The following is a 20,550-nucleotide window of genomic DNA, read 5'->3' on the forward strand; positions in this document are numbered from 1 at the left end:
CCTTCCTCAGACTTAAAAGAGTCAGAATTTTGTCCAATCATTACAAATAACAATTAGCAGGATGCCCGGGTGGCTCAGTCAGTTAAGTGTCCCAACTCTTGGTTTCTGCTCAGGTCATGATCTCAGGGTTATGAGATCAATCCCCATGTTGGGCTCGGGACTCAGCATGGAGTCTGCTTTAGATTCTCTCTCTCCCTCAGCCCCTCCTCCACCCTCTCTCTAAAAAAAAAAAAGAAAAAAAATTAAAATAACTAGTATACTTTTGACTTGGGAAGACAGAAGTGTTCCTTCCCACAGGTGCTTTGGGAGGACACATCTCAGCTGGCGGCATGTCCTCCACAGCACCTGAAGAAGGTGACATGTTTCTAGCACCCAGGCACATCAAGATGAAACTGAATTTTATACGATGAGCATTTTTTGAGAACAAACAAGTTTTATGTTTTATTGAAACTTTACATACCACGTTAATTGTCCCTCTTTTGAGGGCCAGGATGAAGAGTTGGAAAGCTGTATTTTTTTCCCCCTTTTGTGGTTAATTCTCTGAATTCCAAAGACGTGTATTTCAAGGTAAATTTGGTAAGTTGTTGCTAGCTGACCCTTGATAATTATGAACATCCCTTTCAGATGTTCTTATGAAATAAGAATTGAAGAAAAAATTCAAATGTTATAAATTTATTTGGGACATCTATTGCCACCTCTTTGGAAGCCTTTGAAAATCCAAGCAGAAATCAATACACTTCCAGCTTTTTTTTTTTTTTTTTACTTTCAATAAATAATATCTTTGTGTATATGTATATAGAGATAGATATACTTAATTAATGAGTCAGTTAGCAGGATTTTTAAGTTTTATACTGCATTAATTCCAACATAGCTCTTTCCAGATTGATAGAATGCAAATGAGGTAAGAATTAAGGCAAACCTAAAAGGCATGCAAATGTAGCACATTTATGTTCACTGGTAACACAGGCTCTTGAGTGTGGACCACCTAGAGGAGCCGAGGCCCTGCCATGGGCCTGTCCAGTATTATTTTACAGGAGAATGGAGACACAGCCTATATTAAGTTACATTACCATGGGGGGCTCAGTGCTACTAACATGTAATCAGGGAGACACGAGCATTAGCAAAACATGAACAAGAAACCATAGAACTCTTTGCAGCACATTTCTGCCCAGGCTTGAGGGGAGAAGGGGTTTTAGGAAATGATGTTACACATATCACATTGTGGCAGGTTGTTTTATAATATATGCTTTTAAAATTCATTAGCAAATGACATTCTCATGCACACAAGTGTTTCAAACACAAGAAGCAAGTCCATTGATAGGTAGTCCAAGCAATATCTGTGTGCGTGTGTGTGTGTGTGTGTGTGTGTGTGTGTGTGTGTGTATAGCTGCAGACTGAATGGAACATTGAGACTTCTGTGCAGTCCATAGCATTGATCTCAGCTCATTTCTGAATGTCGCACTGCAGAAGTAATACAATGGAAGGGTCGCTCTTTGCAGCTTCTTTGAATTCATCCAGTGTAATCTGGTCATCTTTGTTCTTATCCATCTTGCTGAAAATCTTGTCTACTCGCTGCTCAGGGGTGAGGCCGTCCTCATTCATTTTCATCATGATCACGGTGCCTACCATCTTATAGATAGCCTTGGGAAAACCAGAAACAGAGCGTAAAGGTCTCCCACGATCTGATAAAGAATTTAAATTTACTTCAAAGGACTCCAAAATCATTTTAAATAAGATGCTGATATGATCAAATATGTGTGAGTCTTGTGACTAATAGGGTATAAAAGAATTTCATCCGACTCCCAATTTCTGACTGGAGGGAGTGGGGAGAAAAGTGGGAGGAGCAAGAGTAATAGATGAGAAGATTCAGGAGGAAAATGATGAGCTCAGTTTTAAACATTCTGGGTCTGAAGTGCACTGGTCCTTGCGGACTTAGGAAAACAGAAAATGGGGTCCCAACTGTCATAATGAACTTACAGTTGGCTAAGACAATCAACCAAGGTGGACCAGTAACACTTAGCCCAGAAAGAAGATGGTGAGGGCAGATCTGTGGATCAGGGACTCTCTTCTTTCGTAAGTTAAAGAATTTGTCTATTCAGTTCAATTAACCATAAACAAGTAATTCTCAACGTGGGAATTTCCTAAATAGAAACAACTTTCTATTGCCCACCCCTACCAAGACCTGCAGGAGAACGTTCCTAGCACCATTATTAAGAACGCCACGGAGTGGAAGCAACACCAGCACTCGCCACCTGGTAGGCAGGTGAACAATAAGCCATATCTGCGCAACTGAATACTATTTTAGGGGAATAAAAGGAATGAAATACTGATAAATCCTAAAATTAAAAAAAAAAAAAAAGCTGGACGAAAAGACCATATATTTACACTGTATGGTTGTGTTTATATGATATGTCCAGAGACACACACCCCTACAGACAGAGTGGAGTCTTCTGAGTCTGTAATAGGAGCTGGCACGTGGCAGGAGGGGCCTTCCTGGGGGAGTGAAAATGTTCCAGAATTGGACTATGGTGATAACTGCATACTTTGGTAAATTTACTAAAAATCATTTAGTTTTACAATTAAATCGGGTGAATTTATGGTCTGCAAATTATAACTCAATAAAGCTTTTTAAGATGCCTGTTAGAGGAGCCAAGATGCCCACTAGGGGAAGGAAAGCTGGTTTGAGGAAGAGGGGAACACCCAGCAGAGCGGATCTAAGTTGAGGGCAGAAGAACTGAGTCCGCTAATATCCTCTGCGCCCCGCGGCTTGGATCTGTGACTTTTCCCAGCGCGGCGCTGAGGCACGGGACCGGGGTCAGGTTGGAATCAGGGCCTGGCACGCAACTACCTGGGCTCTAGGCAGGGACGAAAAGAAGTCGCCGCAGCCTAAGGCCCGCCCCAGCTTCCTCCTGGGGGTCTGTCTTCTGTGCCCTGCGGCCCTGGTCCCAGCCCGAACTGTCCCGTCCTGGTCCCGAAGTCCAGCAACACCACGAGGTCCACTGAAGCCCCGTCGGCCCGGCCCCGCCCCAAGGCTCCCCCCTTCCCGCCCCTGCCACCCAGGTTCCCCCACGATCACCCCACCGACCCCCTCCTCTCTGCCCTGCCCAGGCCTCCCACCCTTGTCCCCACCCCTCAACCCCAGCTTCCAGGGTCCTGGGCCGGCCCTGCCTCCCGGGGTCCCCACCGCCCCGCCGAGGCCCTCCCCCCCGCACCTCTATGATCTCCAGCATCTCCACCCGCGTGATCTTGCCGTCGCCGTCCAGGTCGTACATGTTGAAGGCCCAGTTGAGCTTCTGCTCGAAGCTGCCCCGCGAGGTGATGGACAGGGCGCAGATGAACTCTCGGAAGTCGATGGTGCCGTCGCCGTTCTTGTCGAAGGTGCGGAAGGCGTGCTGGGCGAACTTGGAGGCGTCCCCGTAAGGGAAGAACTGTAAGCAGAAGGCACAGGTTCAGGGCATGGGAGGCCCCAAACCTCAGGGCCCGATGGGGTCCGGGAAAGCCTGGACGGCCTCTGCGCCGTGCCGCGGAGCCGGGCCGCTGGGGAAGCAGGTGTGGCCCGCAGGCCTCCCGCCCGGACAGCGGGTTGGCCGGTGCTCAAGGCCGAGGGCAGGCGTCCATCAGGTTATTTCCTGTGGAGGAGGCTGGGGACATGTGGCCTTCGCGTTGGCAGGGCCCTCAAGCTCACAGCCAGGGTCCCTCATCCGTGGCTTGCCTGCCCCCTCTCCCACAAGGACAGGGACTGAGGCAGGTAGCCGGCTTCCATCCCCAGGCAGGGTGGTGCTCCATGAGTTTCCTCTGCCTCCCCGGGGACCTCTAGGTTCGCTGCCCTGTGGGGCCAGAGCAAGGTTGCCCAGACCTGCTTTTCTCTGCCCCCGGCTCCCCATGGCCCGCCCACACTCCTCTCCTCGGGTGAGGCTCCAGCGGCTGGCTTCTTTTCTACAAGGACTTTTCTTTTGTAGAAGAGACATTTAAAACCCATTAAAAATAGAACATGACTGGGTTTATTTCTGAGAGCTATAAAGAGGTTTCTTTTCAGAGCCAACAGTTGGCCAGAGTGCTGCTGGAGACAAAGAATGGACACGGGAGGAAAAGGAAGAGCAGACCCTAGAGGAGGAGACCGCAGAGAATGAGGCGGTGGCTCTGCCTGCGGACAGGAGTCTGGGCCGGTCACACACAGCAGGTGTTTCTGACACCTGCCCCTCCGGCTGCCCCAGAGAAGCTAAAGGACATTCTTTAGGTAGAGGGGAGAAAACGAACAAGCCTCAAACCCCAAACCAGAAGCAAAAACAAACCATGTGCTGTTTTAAGGCAGAGAGGGGAGGAACAGGTTTCTGGAAGAATCCATCGGACAAATACAAAGACCAAAGCAGGTGTCTGAGGATGTGACGGGTATCCCTGCTCCTTCCCAAGTTTTGTCGCTGGCTGCTGGGACAGGCCAGCCAGCCTCCCTACAGTGGGCCTGCTTCGTGCCCACCTGGGGCTCGCTCCCTCTGGGGGCCCTCAGCGCACGCACGTTTCTCTCTGTGCCTCCTGTCCTGGGCCTTGCCGCCCACACCTCCCATACTTAGAAGCTCCATGGAAGGTGGAACATTTCCGTGCAGAAATGAAATGCGTGTTTCCACCTGCGGATCCCATAGTGGGAGCCAGAGAAGGGACAAGCCGTGCAGTGGGAGGAGCAGACCGAGGTCCGCATCTCAGTAACACCCACTTCTGGACCCCAAGATCTGTCGTGCTTACTGTTGCTGGTTAAAAAAAAATCCCGCCAAAACGGAGTAACTTGAGACAACAATTATTCCACTAATCTCAGAAAAGAAGGATTTGACAACCACTTCTCTTTCAACTGGACGACATTTTGCTGAGGCTGGGGGGGGGGGGGACAAGTTTCTCCTTGCTTCCCTCATCCCCTGAACATGTTAACTTCTATCCTTCATTTTTCATGATTCGTCAAAAGCCACTGAGGACTTTTTGGGGCCAGGCCCCGTCTTCGGTACTGGGAAACCAGAGATCAACACCTCACGGTCCCCAGGCTCCAGGAATTCAGAGTTATTGGGGGAACCCAAGGCAGAACTGATGAGAATTAAGACGGCGGAGGGGACAAGACATTCCCACCCTTCAAGACTACGGGATTGGTTTCAAAGTGGAACATTAGGAGGGAAAGGCTCCGTCCTCTCCTGCCGGCTCAGCCTGTCCCCCCCGCCCCCCACCGGAATGCCATTAGAACCTTGGGTACCTGAGGACAGGCTACCAGGCACTGAGGTTTGAACTGCACAGTTTTGACCTTGACAGTTTCTGAAGAGGTAAGTTTGATTCACATGTACCCTGAACGTTTTTAAACTTACGCTACTTCTGACACCAAATGTGTGGGGTTTGTTTTGATTGGGTTTGGTTTTTGATTATTCCTTACTAACAACTCCGATTTTCTGGGCATTAACCTGGTCCAACTGAATTCAGTTCCATTGTGACTCTGACTGGGGGGAGTCCATGCAGACGCCTACAGGGAAAGGGCTCAGTCCCACAAGACTGCCCCCCACTTCAGATGCCAGTGGCCAGTCCTGGATATTTCTGAGAGACCTGATAGAAAGTCGGGGGGGACCCACAAAGCCCTCCTTCAGTAATTTGCTAGAAGAACTCACAGAATTAAGGAAGACAATGTACTTACTATTACCGGTTTATTTTAAAGGACACAACTCAAGAACAGCCTGTTGGAAAAGACGGATAGGGCGGGGTGCAGGGGAAGGCGCAGCGAGGGTGCACAGAGCCCTCTCTGGGCTCACCACCCTAACAGCACCTCAGTGTGCCCCCCTCCCCGCAACTGGGGAGCTCCTCAAACCTGTAGTTGAAGGGTTTTATCAGAAGCCTCATTACTTACCCATGGTTGATGAAATCACTGGCTAATGATGATTTAATTCCATCTCCAGCCCTTCTCCGCTCCCCAGAGGCCAGGGGGTGGAGCCACAAGTTCCAGTCCTCTCACCATGCCTCCTTCTATCTTCTGACCAGCTCCCATCCAGAAGCTACCAAAGGGGCCCCGGCCACTGGACATCTCATTAGCATACAGAAGGCACTGTTATCCTTCCAGAAAGTCCAAGCGTCTTAGAAGCTCCAGTGTCAGGAACTGGGAGCTGAGACCAAGTATTTATTTCTTACTATATCACCACATCACAAGTGCCTTGTGCACAAATGTCCTTCACCCCTTTCTCCTCTCTGCGGATGTGGCCCTCTGCCCCCTGGTCAGGAGTCTCGGGCGGAGCTGGTCCCAGGGAAATGGCCTCCGAGCGCAGCACAGGGAGCCCTCGGCAGCTTCCCGTCCCTCAGTGCCGTGTGTCCACCAAGCTTGCTCTAGACAGTGACTTGAGACCACTGGGTGTTTTTCTCCATCTGGGTGGGTCTCTGGCTGTGAACTGCTTTAACTGCTTTATTTCTCGTAGGGAGCTTTAAAGGGAAGGGATGTCAGATAGTTTCATCTAAAAATAGCAGGGAACTTTAGGCCAGTATATTAAAAATTAATGGAAATCTGAAAATTCTTGAGGAAGAAATCGATTGAGCTATAAAAGTTACATGTGCCCTGTAGAAGGGCTATTGACTGACTTTTATAGGCAACATGTTTACCTCAGAAGAACTGAGCGTGTGCTTGAGAGCCCTCACATATGGGGGGACGGTATGATTTGTTCCCTTTAGAAAACTCACCCTGTCATGTTCTGAGAGCTAGGAGCTTTTCTAATCAGGGGAGTGCCCCTTCTTTTGATGAAATGATTCACCTCTGGGTGGATCATCACAGAAAAATGAAACGACACTCTTCAGTGTCTTCTGGAAGAAATCAGGATCTTGAGCTCTTACTCACTTCTGGACCATGATAGTCCCTGAGAAGTACAAGTATTTTTTGTGTATTGTTAGTTGAAATGTATACTGTTTTATTTTTTAAATCAATGTATGTTGCTTGAATAACTGTATTACATGCTGATGTGGAAATAATTCTCAGTGGCACTAATAATCTGCAAGTCTATATAATAAAAAAACTTTGAGGTTGAAAAGTCCTATCTATATATTTATGTGTGTGTATATAAAATATATAATGCATAATACATAACATACAATATATGATCTATAATTCCACTTGTGTCTTAGTCCGTCCAGCCTGCTGTAACAAAGTGTCCCAGACTGGGCGGTTTATAAACAGAAGTTTATTTCCACAGTTCTGGAGGATGGAATCCAGGATCACGGTATCAGCGAGGGCAGTCTCTGGTGAAGGCCCTCTTTCGGGTTGCACACTGCTAAATTCTTGCTTTGCCCTCATAGAAAGCAAGGAAACTATGGGGTCCCTTATTCCTTCTTTTTTTTGGGGGGGGGGTAGGTCAGACAGAGAGGGGGAGAGAAACCTAGGATCTTTTTTTTTTTAATTTTTAATTTTTTATAAACATATGTTTTTATCCCCAGGGGTACAGGTCTGTGAATCACCAGGTTTACACACTTCACAGCACTCACCAAAGCACATACCCTCCCCAATGTCCATAATCCCACCCCCCTTCTCTCAACCCCCCTCCCCCCAGCAACCCTCAGTTTAGAACCCTAGGATCTTAAGCAGACTCTGTGCCCAGCAGCTGCAGACGGTCAGCTGACTGAATCCAGGTACTAGGTCCTTCTGGCAGTGGTGGCATCCGGGTCGGGTGGCTCTTGGAGGCCACACCTGTCTGGTTTGGCACCTCAGGGGAGCCTGCCTTCCTGAGGGTGGCTAGGAGAAGTCTCCGCTTCAGAGGCAGGGTTTGGGGGTTGAGCAGAGTCTGCTGCAGGGGCTGGCCAACAGAACCCTAGACTCAAGTCTAAGGGTAACAATGGCACCATCAGCCCCAGTTGGACAAGTCATCTCTTGGTGGAGATGACTAGGCTGGTCCCCCAGGTTCCCGGGTTGGGGATGGTTCACCAGAGACAGTTTCTTCAGGGCTCTCTGGAGTCTCCTTCCTCAGGTCCAGGACTCCCCCTGTGTTGGCCCGTGGCCCTTTTGCTCTGACACTTGGGCCTCCAACTTAGGAGTGGGCGACTGACAGAAGGTGGGGGCAGGAAGGGCCTTCTGCCCCTGGCTACTTCTGACCTGCTGGTGAGACTATGACCTCAAGACTACACCCTGATCTGTCCATACCTTATCATAGGGACAATCCTTTGCCCCAGCTGTGTCCTGAGAACACGGGCTGTCCATGTTGCTGACCTGCGGTGGGGGGAGCATCCGGCCCACCGAGTGTAGCACGAGACCCACAGGAGAATCTCCCCATTCCTCTCCCTTCCTGCTGAACGACAAGCAGGAGAAGCATGTATCTACCCCCATGGAATTCACCTGCACTGATTTCTGGAAGCTCCTGAGATAGGTTTTCTGGGCCGCACATCTTCTTTCCTATTGACTCTCCCTCCCGGGAAGCCCGGGAACAAGGACTGCCATTGTACTGGCCATCACATTGTGGGGACCTGCTGCAACAAAGGGCTGCATCTTTTTCCTGAGGGTCTGCGGGGGGAGACCAGACCCCTCCCTCGGGCTTTCAGCAGAGCCCCGTCAGGTGGGCGCCACAGAGACAGCAAGGCTGTCTGTCTTCAGAGCTGTGTCACGGAGAAGCTCCCGGGAACCCGTCCAGCACCATGGAGAGCGGGCCCAGACGACATCTCCTTCTCTCACAGTGGTGGCCCTTCCGTGAAGTCCAGTGGGTCAAGACCACCTCTGCTTCTCTCCCCCGTGATCTCCCCAGTCGACTTTCCTTTGGGAGGATTAAATATAGCTTACCCTTCTCTCTCTTCCGCCTCAGCCGGAGGCCGATCGTCTCCCACGGGATTCTGGCTACAGTCCCCTAATTCCCTCCTGCCTCGGGTCTCCTCTGGGTCCAGTACCCAGAGCAGCTCTGACTTTCCCCTAACATGGCTCAGACTGTGCTTTTCTCTTACAGAAACACCCAGTGGAATCAAACCTGAACTCCTTCGCTTGCTCTTTGAGAGCTTCCGTATCTGACCCACTACCTGCCTTCGGTACTCGTGTCCTGCTTGGGGCCCAGCTCTCCAGAGGCTTGTGAAGCTGAAGTCTGAGCTTCTCACCCTGCTGTCCGTGGCCCTTCGTGAATGCCCCAACCTGCACACGCATCCTCTCATTCCTTTGCTTTCTGCCTCTATGCCCCGACTGCGCTCCCAGGGGTGTCTGCCTTCGACCACAGTCAGTCTGTTCCTGCTGTGTCCCTCCTGGCAGGAGAGTTCTGTGAGGGCAGGGACGGTCTGCTCACCCTGCACCCCACAGTTATGCTTAGCGTCTCCCGAGGAGGAGCTGCAGGGCTCCAGCGAGCACAGGGTCTGTGGTCTCCCCCATCTGTGGATTTGTCCTTATGTTCCTCTTCCATCTGAGGAATGGGGCTGCTGCATTAACTAAATGCTTTCATGCACCCAGGAGAAAAGAGGGGTTTCCACAACTCAACAGTGACGAAAACCATGACACCCGACTCATTAAAATGTCAGCTCTCCTTTTCCCAGAATTCCCTGTCCCCTTCACTGCTTCACTTTTCTCCAAAAAGCAGATGACCATCCACCTTATTTCAATTATTTATTCATCTTCTTTCTTCCTCTATGAGAAATGTAAGCTCTATGATGTAATGGCGGCTACACTATTTGGCGGCTACACTATTTGGTTTCTGACCGAATCTCGACATAGCAAGCACTTTGGAATGACTTAGCGAATGAACGAGTAAACCGATTTCTTTCAACACTGTCCTTCTAATAACTGTACCTCACAGTTACTACTGACTATGCATTCACGGTCTCCTAGAATACCCAGAACAGCCCAAAGGGATGGTTTGGTTCTCTTTCACTTTGACTTGGTGATAGAGAGGCGGGTTTTTAGGGCAGAGGTTCAGCACCATCTGTCATTCCTATTTCTTAGGGGGATTATTTATTTAACATCAGTTATTGAACTGTAAATTCCTGGAAGGCAAAGCCTTGTTTGCTACCGTTGCTTCCATAACACAGAGCACAGGTCTCAGATGGCGGGGACTAAACATGACCGTGTTGAGTGAGCACATGAGAGAGACACTTGCAGTGCCAACTTCAGAGTGACGAGGTGATCAAACACTGCTGCTGAAAACAGACCCCACTCATTGGACCTGTATCGTAATCTAACCAGCTCTGTCCACCAGAACTTCTCATGATTATAAAGATACTCAATAACTGCCCTGTTCAAAGTGGTACCTACTATAGGTAGGTATCACTGACATAGGTGCTGGGAATAAAATTTTTAAAAGACACAGCATTGAGGACAGTGAGGAAAGTAACCCTTGAAATGTTACCGGTATAACCAGAGAACTGAATGTTGTAATAGCGTTTAATTAACCTGTCAATTTAGAAAACCGCGTGCACCCACCAGCTTCTGTATGGAGTTCTATGATCTATGCTACAGTCGTTAGTTCTCACAATACCCGTGTCAAGCAGGCATCCTCAGCTCCATTTCACAGACAAGGAAATGTGCACTTGGAAAGGTCCAGCAAACCCTTAAGTTAATTCTCTTCCCACTGTGTCAGTCTGCTGCAAGGTTATGCAGACGAGCAGTGAGAAATGGACACTCCTTTTCAGGATACGAACATACAAAACAGAAGGCAGAAAGTTAGGGACAGATTTTCATCTGTTTCAGCATTTGTTGGAACACTTTGATGATTATCACACAGCACTGGAATGGGCTCGGTCCTAGTACTTCTCATGTGAGTTAATTCATTCAGTTCTTATAGCTACACCGGCCACCCTAAACCACGCACTGTGGTCAAGGAAGTGAGCTTGAAATGTCCAGGCATTTGCCCCAGGTTCCTGGCAGAATGTGACAGAGGTAGGGTTTGCATACAGATCTGTCTGGTCATTTCTGCTTCATCCCATTGTTTCTCTTTGTCAAACTGAGTCAATAAACCTAAATCTACATTTGATGAAGTGAACGTATTTGTTACGTTATGTAATTCTTTGCTACCTTCCAAGGTCCGCTGTCTTCCGTGGTGGGCATTTATCGCCACCTTCTGGCAGCATGTATGCACTACATAAAAATTGCTAAAAAGGATTTTTTTTTAAATGACTCATTCATTCTTTAACTCAACGTTTATTGAGCAGTTACTATGTATCAAATGAGTGATGGGGATGATCTTATGAGCTTGAAACTTAAACAGAAATTTTCCGTGTTCCTCTCCCTGCACCCTAATATGCAGTCTCCTGTCAATACATTGTTGTTCATCATAGCTCAGGAACGGTCTCAGAGACCGAAACTTGCTGGGATTTCACCTAGACTGTATCCAACTGCACCACCCATCCCTACTCTGAACCATCCAACATGCAAGAGAAAACCCCAGGAAAAGCTTGAGGACTTGGTCTCTCCTCAGGAAGACAATAGACTTTGCACCAATATACCAGCTTGTTCCAAAGCTACCGGGAGCTTTTCCCTACATTACAGATAGAGGGCTGAAGCTCTGTGTTTCCATCTTTTCAATAACCTGTTCAGTTGCGACTATTTTTTTTTTTTTTAATATGTGGTGAATAAACCCCAGACACCTCATGTTGATGCGGCATGGTGTCATTGGCTTCTGCAAGCCCGGGACCCCACCTGGCAGAGAAGGCTGTTCGGTGGTTCAGTGGCTGTGTTAAGAAATGGCCAGAAGACACAGTGCTTCCATCTCTTCGTGTAATCCTCCCTCTGCGCCTCCCGCTCCAGCCCTTTGCACTATCTTGCTGCCTGTACGTGTCATCCTTCCAGAAGTTGTACCAAGTGCAGAGAAAACATTCTAACATTTCCCATGAGAACCTCTCCCTCTTCCCTCAGCCACTGGGGCCTGCCTCAAGTTAATGGAGGCTGCAGGTCTCCTAGCGGTTGCCCCAACCGACCTTCCGGTTGAGGGAGGTTTGCACAGCAGGGCCTTGGCCCACCATGACAGCTGATGGGCTGGGTCACGAGGGGTGACAGCAAGGCCGCCGCGGAGGACAGATGCTCTCCAGCACTTTGCCCAAGGCCCAGCTCCCGGCTGATGCGGAGCAGCCCTCAGAACTCAGAATAGATTTGTGCCCATTAGTCTGCCTGAAATAGAGCTCATGATGGGATCAAAGAACAGAAGAGTATTCTTGGATGCTCCATGGCTCACAGGCTTGGAGAAGTCTGCCATCCAATCCCTCACAGAACACTGTCCCTTTAAAAAGTCCTGACTCACGTCAATTCTGTTTACTTTTGTTCTCAAATGTTAAGCCTATGTTCTTTGGCTAATAAACCCACAAACACAATCCCCTCCTCAAGCATGGCGTCTTCTTCATCTCCCCCCTACCCCGGCATCCAAAATAGGGCTACTGTACCTCAGGGATTCTCTGCTCTCACCTCTGCTGGAACTGGCCAGAAGCTTCTAGCCTCCTGTGGATCCCTGGCTCAGTGGCTCCCTCTACAGGCCCTGCCACTAATGCCACAGCTCCCGCTTCATGAGTGCCTATCAGGGAGTAAAGCCTGAAAAAGGTCTTTTGTCAGTGCTCCCTCAGTGGCTTTTTCAACAAGTTGAGGGTCATTACTCTGAGTTCACTAACTGCATAAGGTTAAACCACTAAGGGCGGGGGGCTGCGACAGGCCAGGCAAACAGGCTCTGTCTGAGGACTCCTCACGGGTCAAGTGGGCCCTTCCTCCCCACACAGTGCTCCTCCTGCCTTGCGCTGTGTTCACAGGAGCCAGGCCTTCCCATCTCCGTTCTCCTCAGCCGGGCTGGGCCGCAGCAGGCCCGTGGGAAGTGGAACCCCCACCAGGGCCTTCACACAGGTCCACACTCGTCCCCGCCTTCCCAGCATGGGGATCCCTGGTGGGATTGCTCGGCTCACCAGAGCCACACCCAGGACAGGCCGATGGGGGCTGTGGGCCTGGTTCTGTGGTGGGTGCTGCTGTGGAGGGAGGGATAGAGAGGTGCCAGCCAAGCCCGAAGATTTCCATTAAGCCTCCTGGACCTCCACTTGGTCCCTGAAAGAAAGGACACCCCCCGAGGCTAATGAGAGGCAGAGGCAGGATGCAAACCCTGTGTGGTGGCTGAATCTGTTAACTCATCTGAGCCTTAGTTTCCTCATCCACCAAATGGGGCAACAGGGGTTAATTCCAAGTGGGAAGGACTGTTGTGAGATTTACTGGAGATGACAGATGTGGAAGGCACCTGAGGCCGCATGCGGTTGGGACACTGGGTGTTGGAGGCTCCCTCCTCCCCCCGACCCAAGGCTGCCATGATGCCTCTCATAGCCCGGACGTACAGCACCCCCTGCCCCCAGGCTGCAGCACACACACCCCGGGCTGTAGGCCAAGAGGGGCTCCTGAGGATTCACGTGGTACTTGGTTTCAGCCTCAGACTCTTCACAGCCGTGCGACCTCACCAGGAATAGGATGCCCGTTTCCTCACTGGCCCACGTTCTCTGACCCCCACACCCACCCTCAGGGCTCTGCGGTCCCCCCTCCCCATAGTTCCAGAGGGAACCTCTCTGGCCCGCTTCTTCGTGTCCACTTCCCGTACCCGCCAGTCCTGTCTAACCGCTCTCAGAAGGAACAAAATTCTCCGCAGGCCTCGGAGCTTTCCCAGGTGCAGTCCAGTCCTCTGCTCCCTGACCCTTCCTCTGCCTGGGGCCTTGCTGTGCCCTCTGGCCGCAGTCCCCGTACTCCCTTCGTCCGGAATGCTCCTTTCCTGCCCCGCCCAGTCAACCCTTGTTGCTTCTCAGACCTCGATTCAGTCTTTGCTTCCTCAGGAAAGCCTTCTCTGAGCCTAGGTCGGAGCCCTCCCTTACAGGCGTGCACAGCACTGAGTCCCGCCCTTGGTGACCATCCTTCTGTGTTCATGGGACTGCTTGGTTGATGCCTTTCTCCCCTTGTGGACTGTAAGCTAACCAGGGCAGGGAATGGCCTGCTTTTCCCCACCACTGAAACCCCTGGTGCCTCGTATGGGGCCAGGCACACCAGAGGTGCTCATTAAAGGTCTGTCGGACGACCAAGCAACTCAGCACAGCAGGCGTCTTTCAAGCCAGAGGAGAGTAGCGAACACACACGGTGACCGGTCAGAGGACTGAAATGTGTTCTGAAGATTGTCTGAAGTCAGCTGTGCTAAAGGAGGCTCGCTGTTTGGCCTTAAGGCCTGTCGCTGCCATTAAGACTTTAGCTGCTGATTCATGACGGTGTGAATCATCCCGGAGCTGGGCACGTACCTGCCACGTGCACAGGAAGAGGAGAGAGATGCTTCCTCTTAATTAGAAATGGGGAGTCCAAAAGCTGTTTTCTGCTAACGTCTTCATTGAACAGATACTCACAAAAGCCTAGCTGGTGTCAGGCTCTATGCTGAGCTCCGAGGGGCAGGAGGGAGGGTGAGGAGAGGTAACAAAAAATCGGAGTGAAACCGAAGAGCTGGTCTCTGTCCCAGAGCTGGAGCTGCCTTCCACATGAGGGCTCTCTTGGGGTTGGGGGGGGCTCAAACACACCCACCCCGTGCCCCCTGCCCCCCTCAGAGCTGACTCTTCACTAGCTGTTGGGAAACAACATCAATTTTCTGCACCCCTGGCTCTCTCCCTCGGGGGCTCTAGACTTTCCTACAAGGCAACCACTATTAACTCCTGGTTCTTGTAGAACTACAGCTATTTGAGAAGAAAATTTGTCCTGAACTAAATTTCTAGAGAAGGGGGTTTCTGCCTCTTGGGGTAGGGAAAGCGATTTTTGCTTATGTCCTAGACCTCTCTCTGTGTGCATTCTGACCTTGTTACACGGCCACAAGAAGGTCATGAGCTCCTAGAGAAGTTCTGTTACTTTTTTTATATATATATATAGAAAAACATCACTCAGGCAGCAGAAATCCAGACTCCTCACTCATCTTTAGGTCTCTTTTATTTTAGAATTATCACCAAGAAAACAGCCCATATCACTTCTACTTTAAGGGAAATATGCTTTGCATTTCATTATATCAAATTAGGATCTGGAATACTGTAGGTGCTCTATAAATGCTTTGATGGATAAAGGAAGCAACGTGCTGGATTGAATGACAAGGTGTCTGTGTGTGACTAAAGTCAAGCCCTTTTGCCTCTTAAGACTTTCATTTTCCTCTAAATGATGTAAAATGAGGGCACAAATCAGATGAGCTTCAAAATTCTTTTTAGCTATACTACTTTATTTATTTTTCTGATTCTGAAAGTGAAATCTCAAAAAAAAAAAAAAAAGAGAGAGAGAAGAAGAAGAATTAATTAATAATGAACTGGATGAGTGGATGATCCTTGCATTATTCGACATTCATTTATCAACTAAAGAGCCCATCCTATCGCCCCCTTGTGTCGGTATGTCTTAATTACAGGATTAGACTTTGAAGGGCGAGTATTATCTCCATCTACATATGTATGCATCAGTAGGAATATCTATGTATCTGTATCACTAGCTCCTTGTCTCTGTCTCTATATCTATAGGTAACCTACATTTCTATAACATCTCTCCCTATCTCAGTCACTGCAGCTCTGTCTCCTTATCTCTGTATTTATCTCCATTTCTATCCCTTTATCATATCTCTATCTCTATTCCTATTGCAAGTTTCACAGAGCCTTACAGATGCTCATTGGTTACTCAGACTTTAAAAAAATCAAATGAGCTCTTTATTTCTGTCCAATACCCAATTCACATGACAAACTGGATCAATGACATCTTGATTCGGGACAGGGGATTCCCTCCAGCACTTCATTGGCTGATTAATCTTGAGCCACCACCATAAATCAGTCCACCATTAACGTGTGTTACAAAATAGGAGGTCACCAATAGTAAATTACACTCTGGGAATGGTCATGAATTTCCATTTAAAGGCAATCCGTTTGATTAGAGCAAAGACTTATCAATTTAAAAAGGAGCTCATTTCTGAAACCAGACAAGGTGGTGAGGATCTTTGCAGGTGCTTGGTGGAAGGCTGGTTGGTATGGGGGAAAACTGGAAAGACACCCCTGGCCTGGTATCCCTTCAATGACTCCAACTAACGTGAGTAGAGCAGACTTTGCAACTGGTCATGAAACTGGATGTTTCATCTCTCCCACTCCTCCCAGAATGAAGTGCTCTGTTCAAGATCAATTCCCATTTTACCCTCCACCCAACTCGCTTCGCAATGTTGTGGTGATGACGAGAATGCTCAGCCAGGCTGTGTCTTAATAAGAACCCTACCGTCCACAGCCCAGGGAGCGGCAGCAACAGCAGCCTGAGCAGGGGGTGCACTCTATCTGCAGGAGCGGGAGTTGGTAAGAAATGAACACATTCTGGGCCACTGCCTCAGAAGATGCGCCCTCCATTTCCTGGAAAGGAGAGATCTGTCAACTTATTACAAGATGGTTCCCCAAATTCGTTACTGTCCCCCAGGACTGCCGTATCTATAACTGCTTCCCAATTATGCCAGTTCCATGTACCCCCATCTCTGCCACTGGAGGTACAGGGAAAGGTGTGGGTGCACGGCTCAAACAGAGAGGAAGTACATCGTGTAGGGAAGTGTGGGGGCCGTGCTGGTGTGTGAGATTGTGCTTGGGGTGGGAGGGCCTGGGATCGAAGACCACTTCTGCAGTTGACTAGATGCGGGACGGCTTGTAATCCTTTTCAAAGCCTTAGTTTATTCATATGATAAATGAGCTGGAGGTGAGCATGGTTGCTGGGCTGCAAAGGCTGTCCAGCATGCCCACGACTGGCTACCAGTTCCGCCAAAGAGGAGAGGAGCCTCTGGGAGCAGCGGGCACTCTCTCTCTGGATGGACCCAGGAATGATGCTCTAGGATTAAGATGATATGTGTATAATAACTCCTGCACATAGTGGGCTCTCAGCTAATGAAAGATGCCGTATTATTACTGCTATTACTATCTTGTGTTGTGGCCAGCCTGTGTTCTCCGCGCACCAAGACGATGAAGACTGAGGGACACTATAAACATGTATAAACATGCAAGTAAAGGAAATGATTTTGGGGCGCCTGGGTGGCTCAATGGGTTAAAGCCTCTGCCTTCGGCTCAGGTCATGATCCCAGAGTCCGGGGATGGAGCCCCGCATCGGGCTCTCTGCTCAGCAGGGAGAATGCTTCCCCCTCTCTCTCTGCCTGCCTCTCTGCCTACTTGTGATCTCTGTCTGTCAAATAAATAAATAAAATCTTTAAAAAAATTCATTTGAAGGAAATTATTTTCTTTTATTCTTTCATGGGAAAAATATATTGATTGATTAGTCAATAATCACCTATTGTGTGCACCCACTATGTGCCAGGTGCTGGGCTAGGTGTTGAAAAGGATGCAGAAAAGTGTAAAATGTAGCTTGAGATTTCCTCCGGTTTAGGGTGGCAGACACAGAGGCATGCCCAAGGTTCATGAGTGATGCAAGGCAGCCCAGGGAGCCACCACCAGCCAGGGCTGGGACTGTTGGTCCCGCCTTGCAGAATGAGGATACATCCTGCCGTATCTAGATCTTCCTTTTATTACCTTCAAGCCCATGCAAAACCCATGTCAACCAGAGCCCAGATTTGCTCAAAACCAGAAATCCAGCTGAGGCAAAGAATCTTGTAACATAAGAAATACTGAGGGGTTCGGGTAGTCCCTCCCCTCCAAACAGCAGGGCAGGGTACCCTGGCAGGGCAGCCCTGTGACAGAAGAGTGGAAAGACCAGACCGTCGCAGCAGATCCACGCAGAAAACTGTCACTCTCTACTGTCCAGTCTTGCTGGGCCCCAGAGGCAGATTCCAGGAGGGATCCCTGTGTATCTTGACACGCTAGAGGTTACAGCCTGCTGGGGGCAGACAAGGGTTCATTTGGAAAGACCCAGAGATGCGCCAAGAGCCAGAACTCAGGGGCACACAGAGCAGGAACAAAAAACCCACAAAGGAGTGCCCACCTGACCCCACCATTCCTTAGCATCCGTGCAGACCCTCAGAATAAGGAGCGAGCCAGCCTTCCCTGGGAAAAGCCCTCCTTGGGTGCCGCTCCTCCCACAGGCAGGCTGCTGGTTCCCCAGAGTGTGCCCCCAGCAAACGCCTTAATCTGACTCCTTAATCTGTGGTCTAAAAGGACTGATTCAAAGATAAGATTTCAGGGCACAGGGAAGTCTCTGGAGGGACTGCCAGAAGTGGCTGCTGCTGGAATTCTCCCCCCTAACAAGAACAGAGGCCGGAGCCGGTCTTCTTTTCAATCATGTCCTGCAGGGTGTGGCCCCCAGCAGAAGAGAGTCAGAGTCCGAGTCCCCACTGTGATGCTTATTGGCTGGGCTACGTCGGGAGAGGGATATGACCATCTGGGCCTGGATCCTCTTGTGTAAAATGAATGAGTAGGTTCTCTATGAGCCCAAGGGGTTCTGTCTGCTATTATGATTCTAAACCTGCACACTGTCAATATTATCCTTGACAAAAGCTGCTGATTTAATTAAACTTTTATAGCACTCTGTGCCAGGCGTGGTTTAAGCACATTGTCAATATTTAACAATGTCATCCTCCAACACCCCTGATGTAGGTGTCACTGCTGGTCCCATTACACAGATGAGCAAACAGAAGCCCAGGGCTAGATCACATACCTCTAGCGGCAGAATTTGAACTCATCTGGCTCAGGAGGCTCTACACAGGCTCTGAGTTACAAGCCTCTGGTCTAAGGAATCCAGGAACACAGACACCAAAAAGGGCAAATCCCCAGTTGTGCCTCTGACCCCTCACCACAAAGCCGTAGCAGACCACCTGCACCCGCCAAGCCAGACAGATGCAGCCAAGACGCTAGACCAGTGGGGCGCCTGGGTGGCTCACTCAGTTACACATCTGCCTTTGGTTGTTCACGATCCTAGGGCTTTGGGATCAAGTCCTCTATCTACTCCTTGCTCAGCAGGGAGCCTGCTTCTCCCTCTGCCTCACTGCTGCCCCTGCCTGTGTTCCCTCTCTCTGACCAATAAATAAATAACATCTTTTAAAAGGGTGGGGGGGCAACCTGGGTGGCTCAGTCAGTTAAGCCTCTGCCTTCGGCTCAGGTCCTAATCTCAGGGTCCTGGGATCGAGCCCCACATCGGACTCTTTGCTCAGCAGGGAGCCTGCTTTCCCCTCTCTCTCTGCCTACTTGTGATCCCTCTCTGTCAAATAAATAAATAAAATCTTAAAAAAAAAAAAAAAAAGACCCAGGGCAGGTGAGGTCAGCTGTTCTTTGGCAACCCCCGTTGGGCCAAGTGGCTCAGAGATTGCTTAGGGGTCATGGGCTTTGGCCAGAGCCAAGGGTTCTTGACTTAACTGCTCAGCACTGTCCAGAGCAGTGGGTGAGTATGTGAATGGCACCTGAGACAATGCCGCTTGGTGTTCGTTCTGTGCGCGGTGTCCCCTGTGAGCTCAGCGCCGTGCTGGGTACCCTGCTAACCTGACAGCGTCCTGCTCTTGCTGGTGGGAGCCACAGCTCTGCTCCCCTACTCGTGGGTTTCCTGGCAGTCTTGTGTAAATGCAGGCTCTGATTCAGCAGGCAGTGTCTGTGTATCTAACACTGTCCCCCGGGGCTCCAGAAACTGCTGATCCACGAGCCACACGAAGCAGAATGTAGACACCCAGCATCCGAGATTTGAAGAAGGAAGCCCAGACGGCCTGGGGAGGTCAGGGGAGGGGCATGCTGGGGGGCTTGAGTGGGGTTCTGAGGTTGGCAGGAGGTAAGGAGGCCCAAGGGCATTTGGGGGTATTGAGGGCACCCACTGTTGGGGGGTGCTGCAGGGAACAGAAACCGAGAATCCGTGTGGGGAGGTACCCGCTGGGTCTGCCACGCCTGCCTGGAGTAGCTCTGCCCAGTGAGGGGCGGGAGGCTGGAGGGGGCACAAGCCTGTCGGAGGGGACTCAGCTGGTTTCAGCCTCGAGGAGCCTCCTCCTGCAGGCCTAGTTAGTTGTCGGCATCGGATGAGGCAGCAGTCCTGGTTCCTGACAGGGAAGCTCTCCTCCCTCATTTCCATATTTATCTCTGCAGGGAAAGCAGGGAGCAGTCTTCCGAAAGGCTCCGGGGCTGCCCTCCACCAGGCTCATGAATAAAGATGCCCGAGACTCTCCCAGGAGAGTCCTCCCAGCTCCCCCCACCCCCAGAGCACAGCAGGGGAGCTGGGGAGGAGGAGGCAGGGCAGGAGGTGCTGAAGCAGAGTGGAGCAGCCCTCCGTGGCTGGGGTGTGGGAGTGCAGGGGTGGGGGGGGGGGTGGCGGCTGGGGTTCTCCCTGGAGCACCACAGGCCTTTCTCCTCTGAGTGCCTCAGTTTCTGTGCCTGTACATCAGTGAGCCAAATGGCTCGGGGCTCCAGGTTCCGGGCCTGACTCTCTGTGACTCTACCATAGAATAGGGCTGAGGTTTTAGGATCACTAAAGTATTTGCCAAGTTAAAGGCCTGTTATGAATACCCTGGAGAGGAGCCTTGTCCAACAGAAAGAGGCTCTGAGCCACAGCCATTATCTGAAATTTTCTGTAACTACTTAAAAAGTTAAGAAAAAAGACAAGTAAAATTAACTCTAACAACATATTTTATTTACCTCACTATATTCAAACACATCAAATGATATCATTTAAACACGTAATCAACATTAACTGTATTAATG

The 20,550-nt window shown here is 50.1% G+C and overlaps 1 protein-coding gene across 1 annotated transcript in view; it reads right to left on the minus strand.

Moving 5' to 3' along the window:
* Positions 1-656: 656 nt before the first annotated feature.
* Positions 657-20,550, minus strand: part of VSNL1 (visinin like 1) — a 99,281-nt gene continuing 79,387 nt past the window's right edge. The window contains exons 3-4 of the mRNA XM_059132599.1: positions 3,213-3,428; positions 657-1,641 (exon numbers count right to left, since the gene is read on the minus strand). Coding sequence (XP_058988582.1) covers positions 1,444-1,641; positions 3,213-3,428 — 414 coding nt within the window. The 3' untranslated portion in view covers positions 657-1,443. The remainder of the gene's footprint in view (positions 1,642-3,212; positions 3,429-20,550) is intronic.

The sequence above is a fragment of the Mustela lutreola genome, chromosome 9 (assembly GCF_030435805.1).
Source record: "Mustela lutreola isolate mMusLut2 chromosome 9, mMusLut2.pri, whole genome shotgun sequence".
Classification (NCBI taxonomy): Eukaryota; Metazoa; Chordata; class Mammalia; order Carnivora; family Mustelidae; genus Mustela; species Mustela lutreola.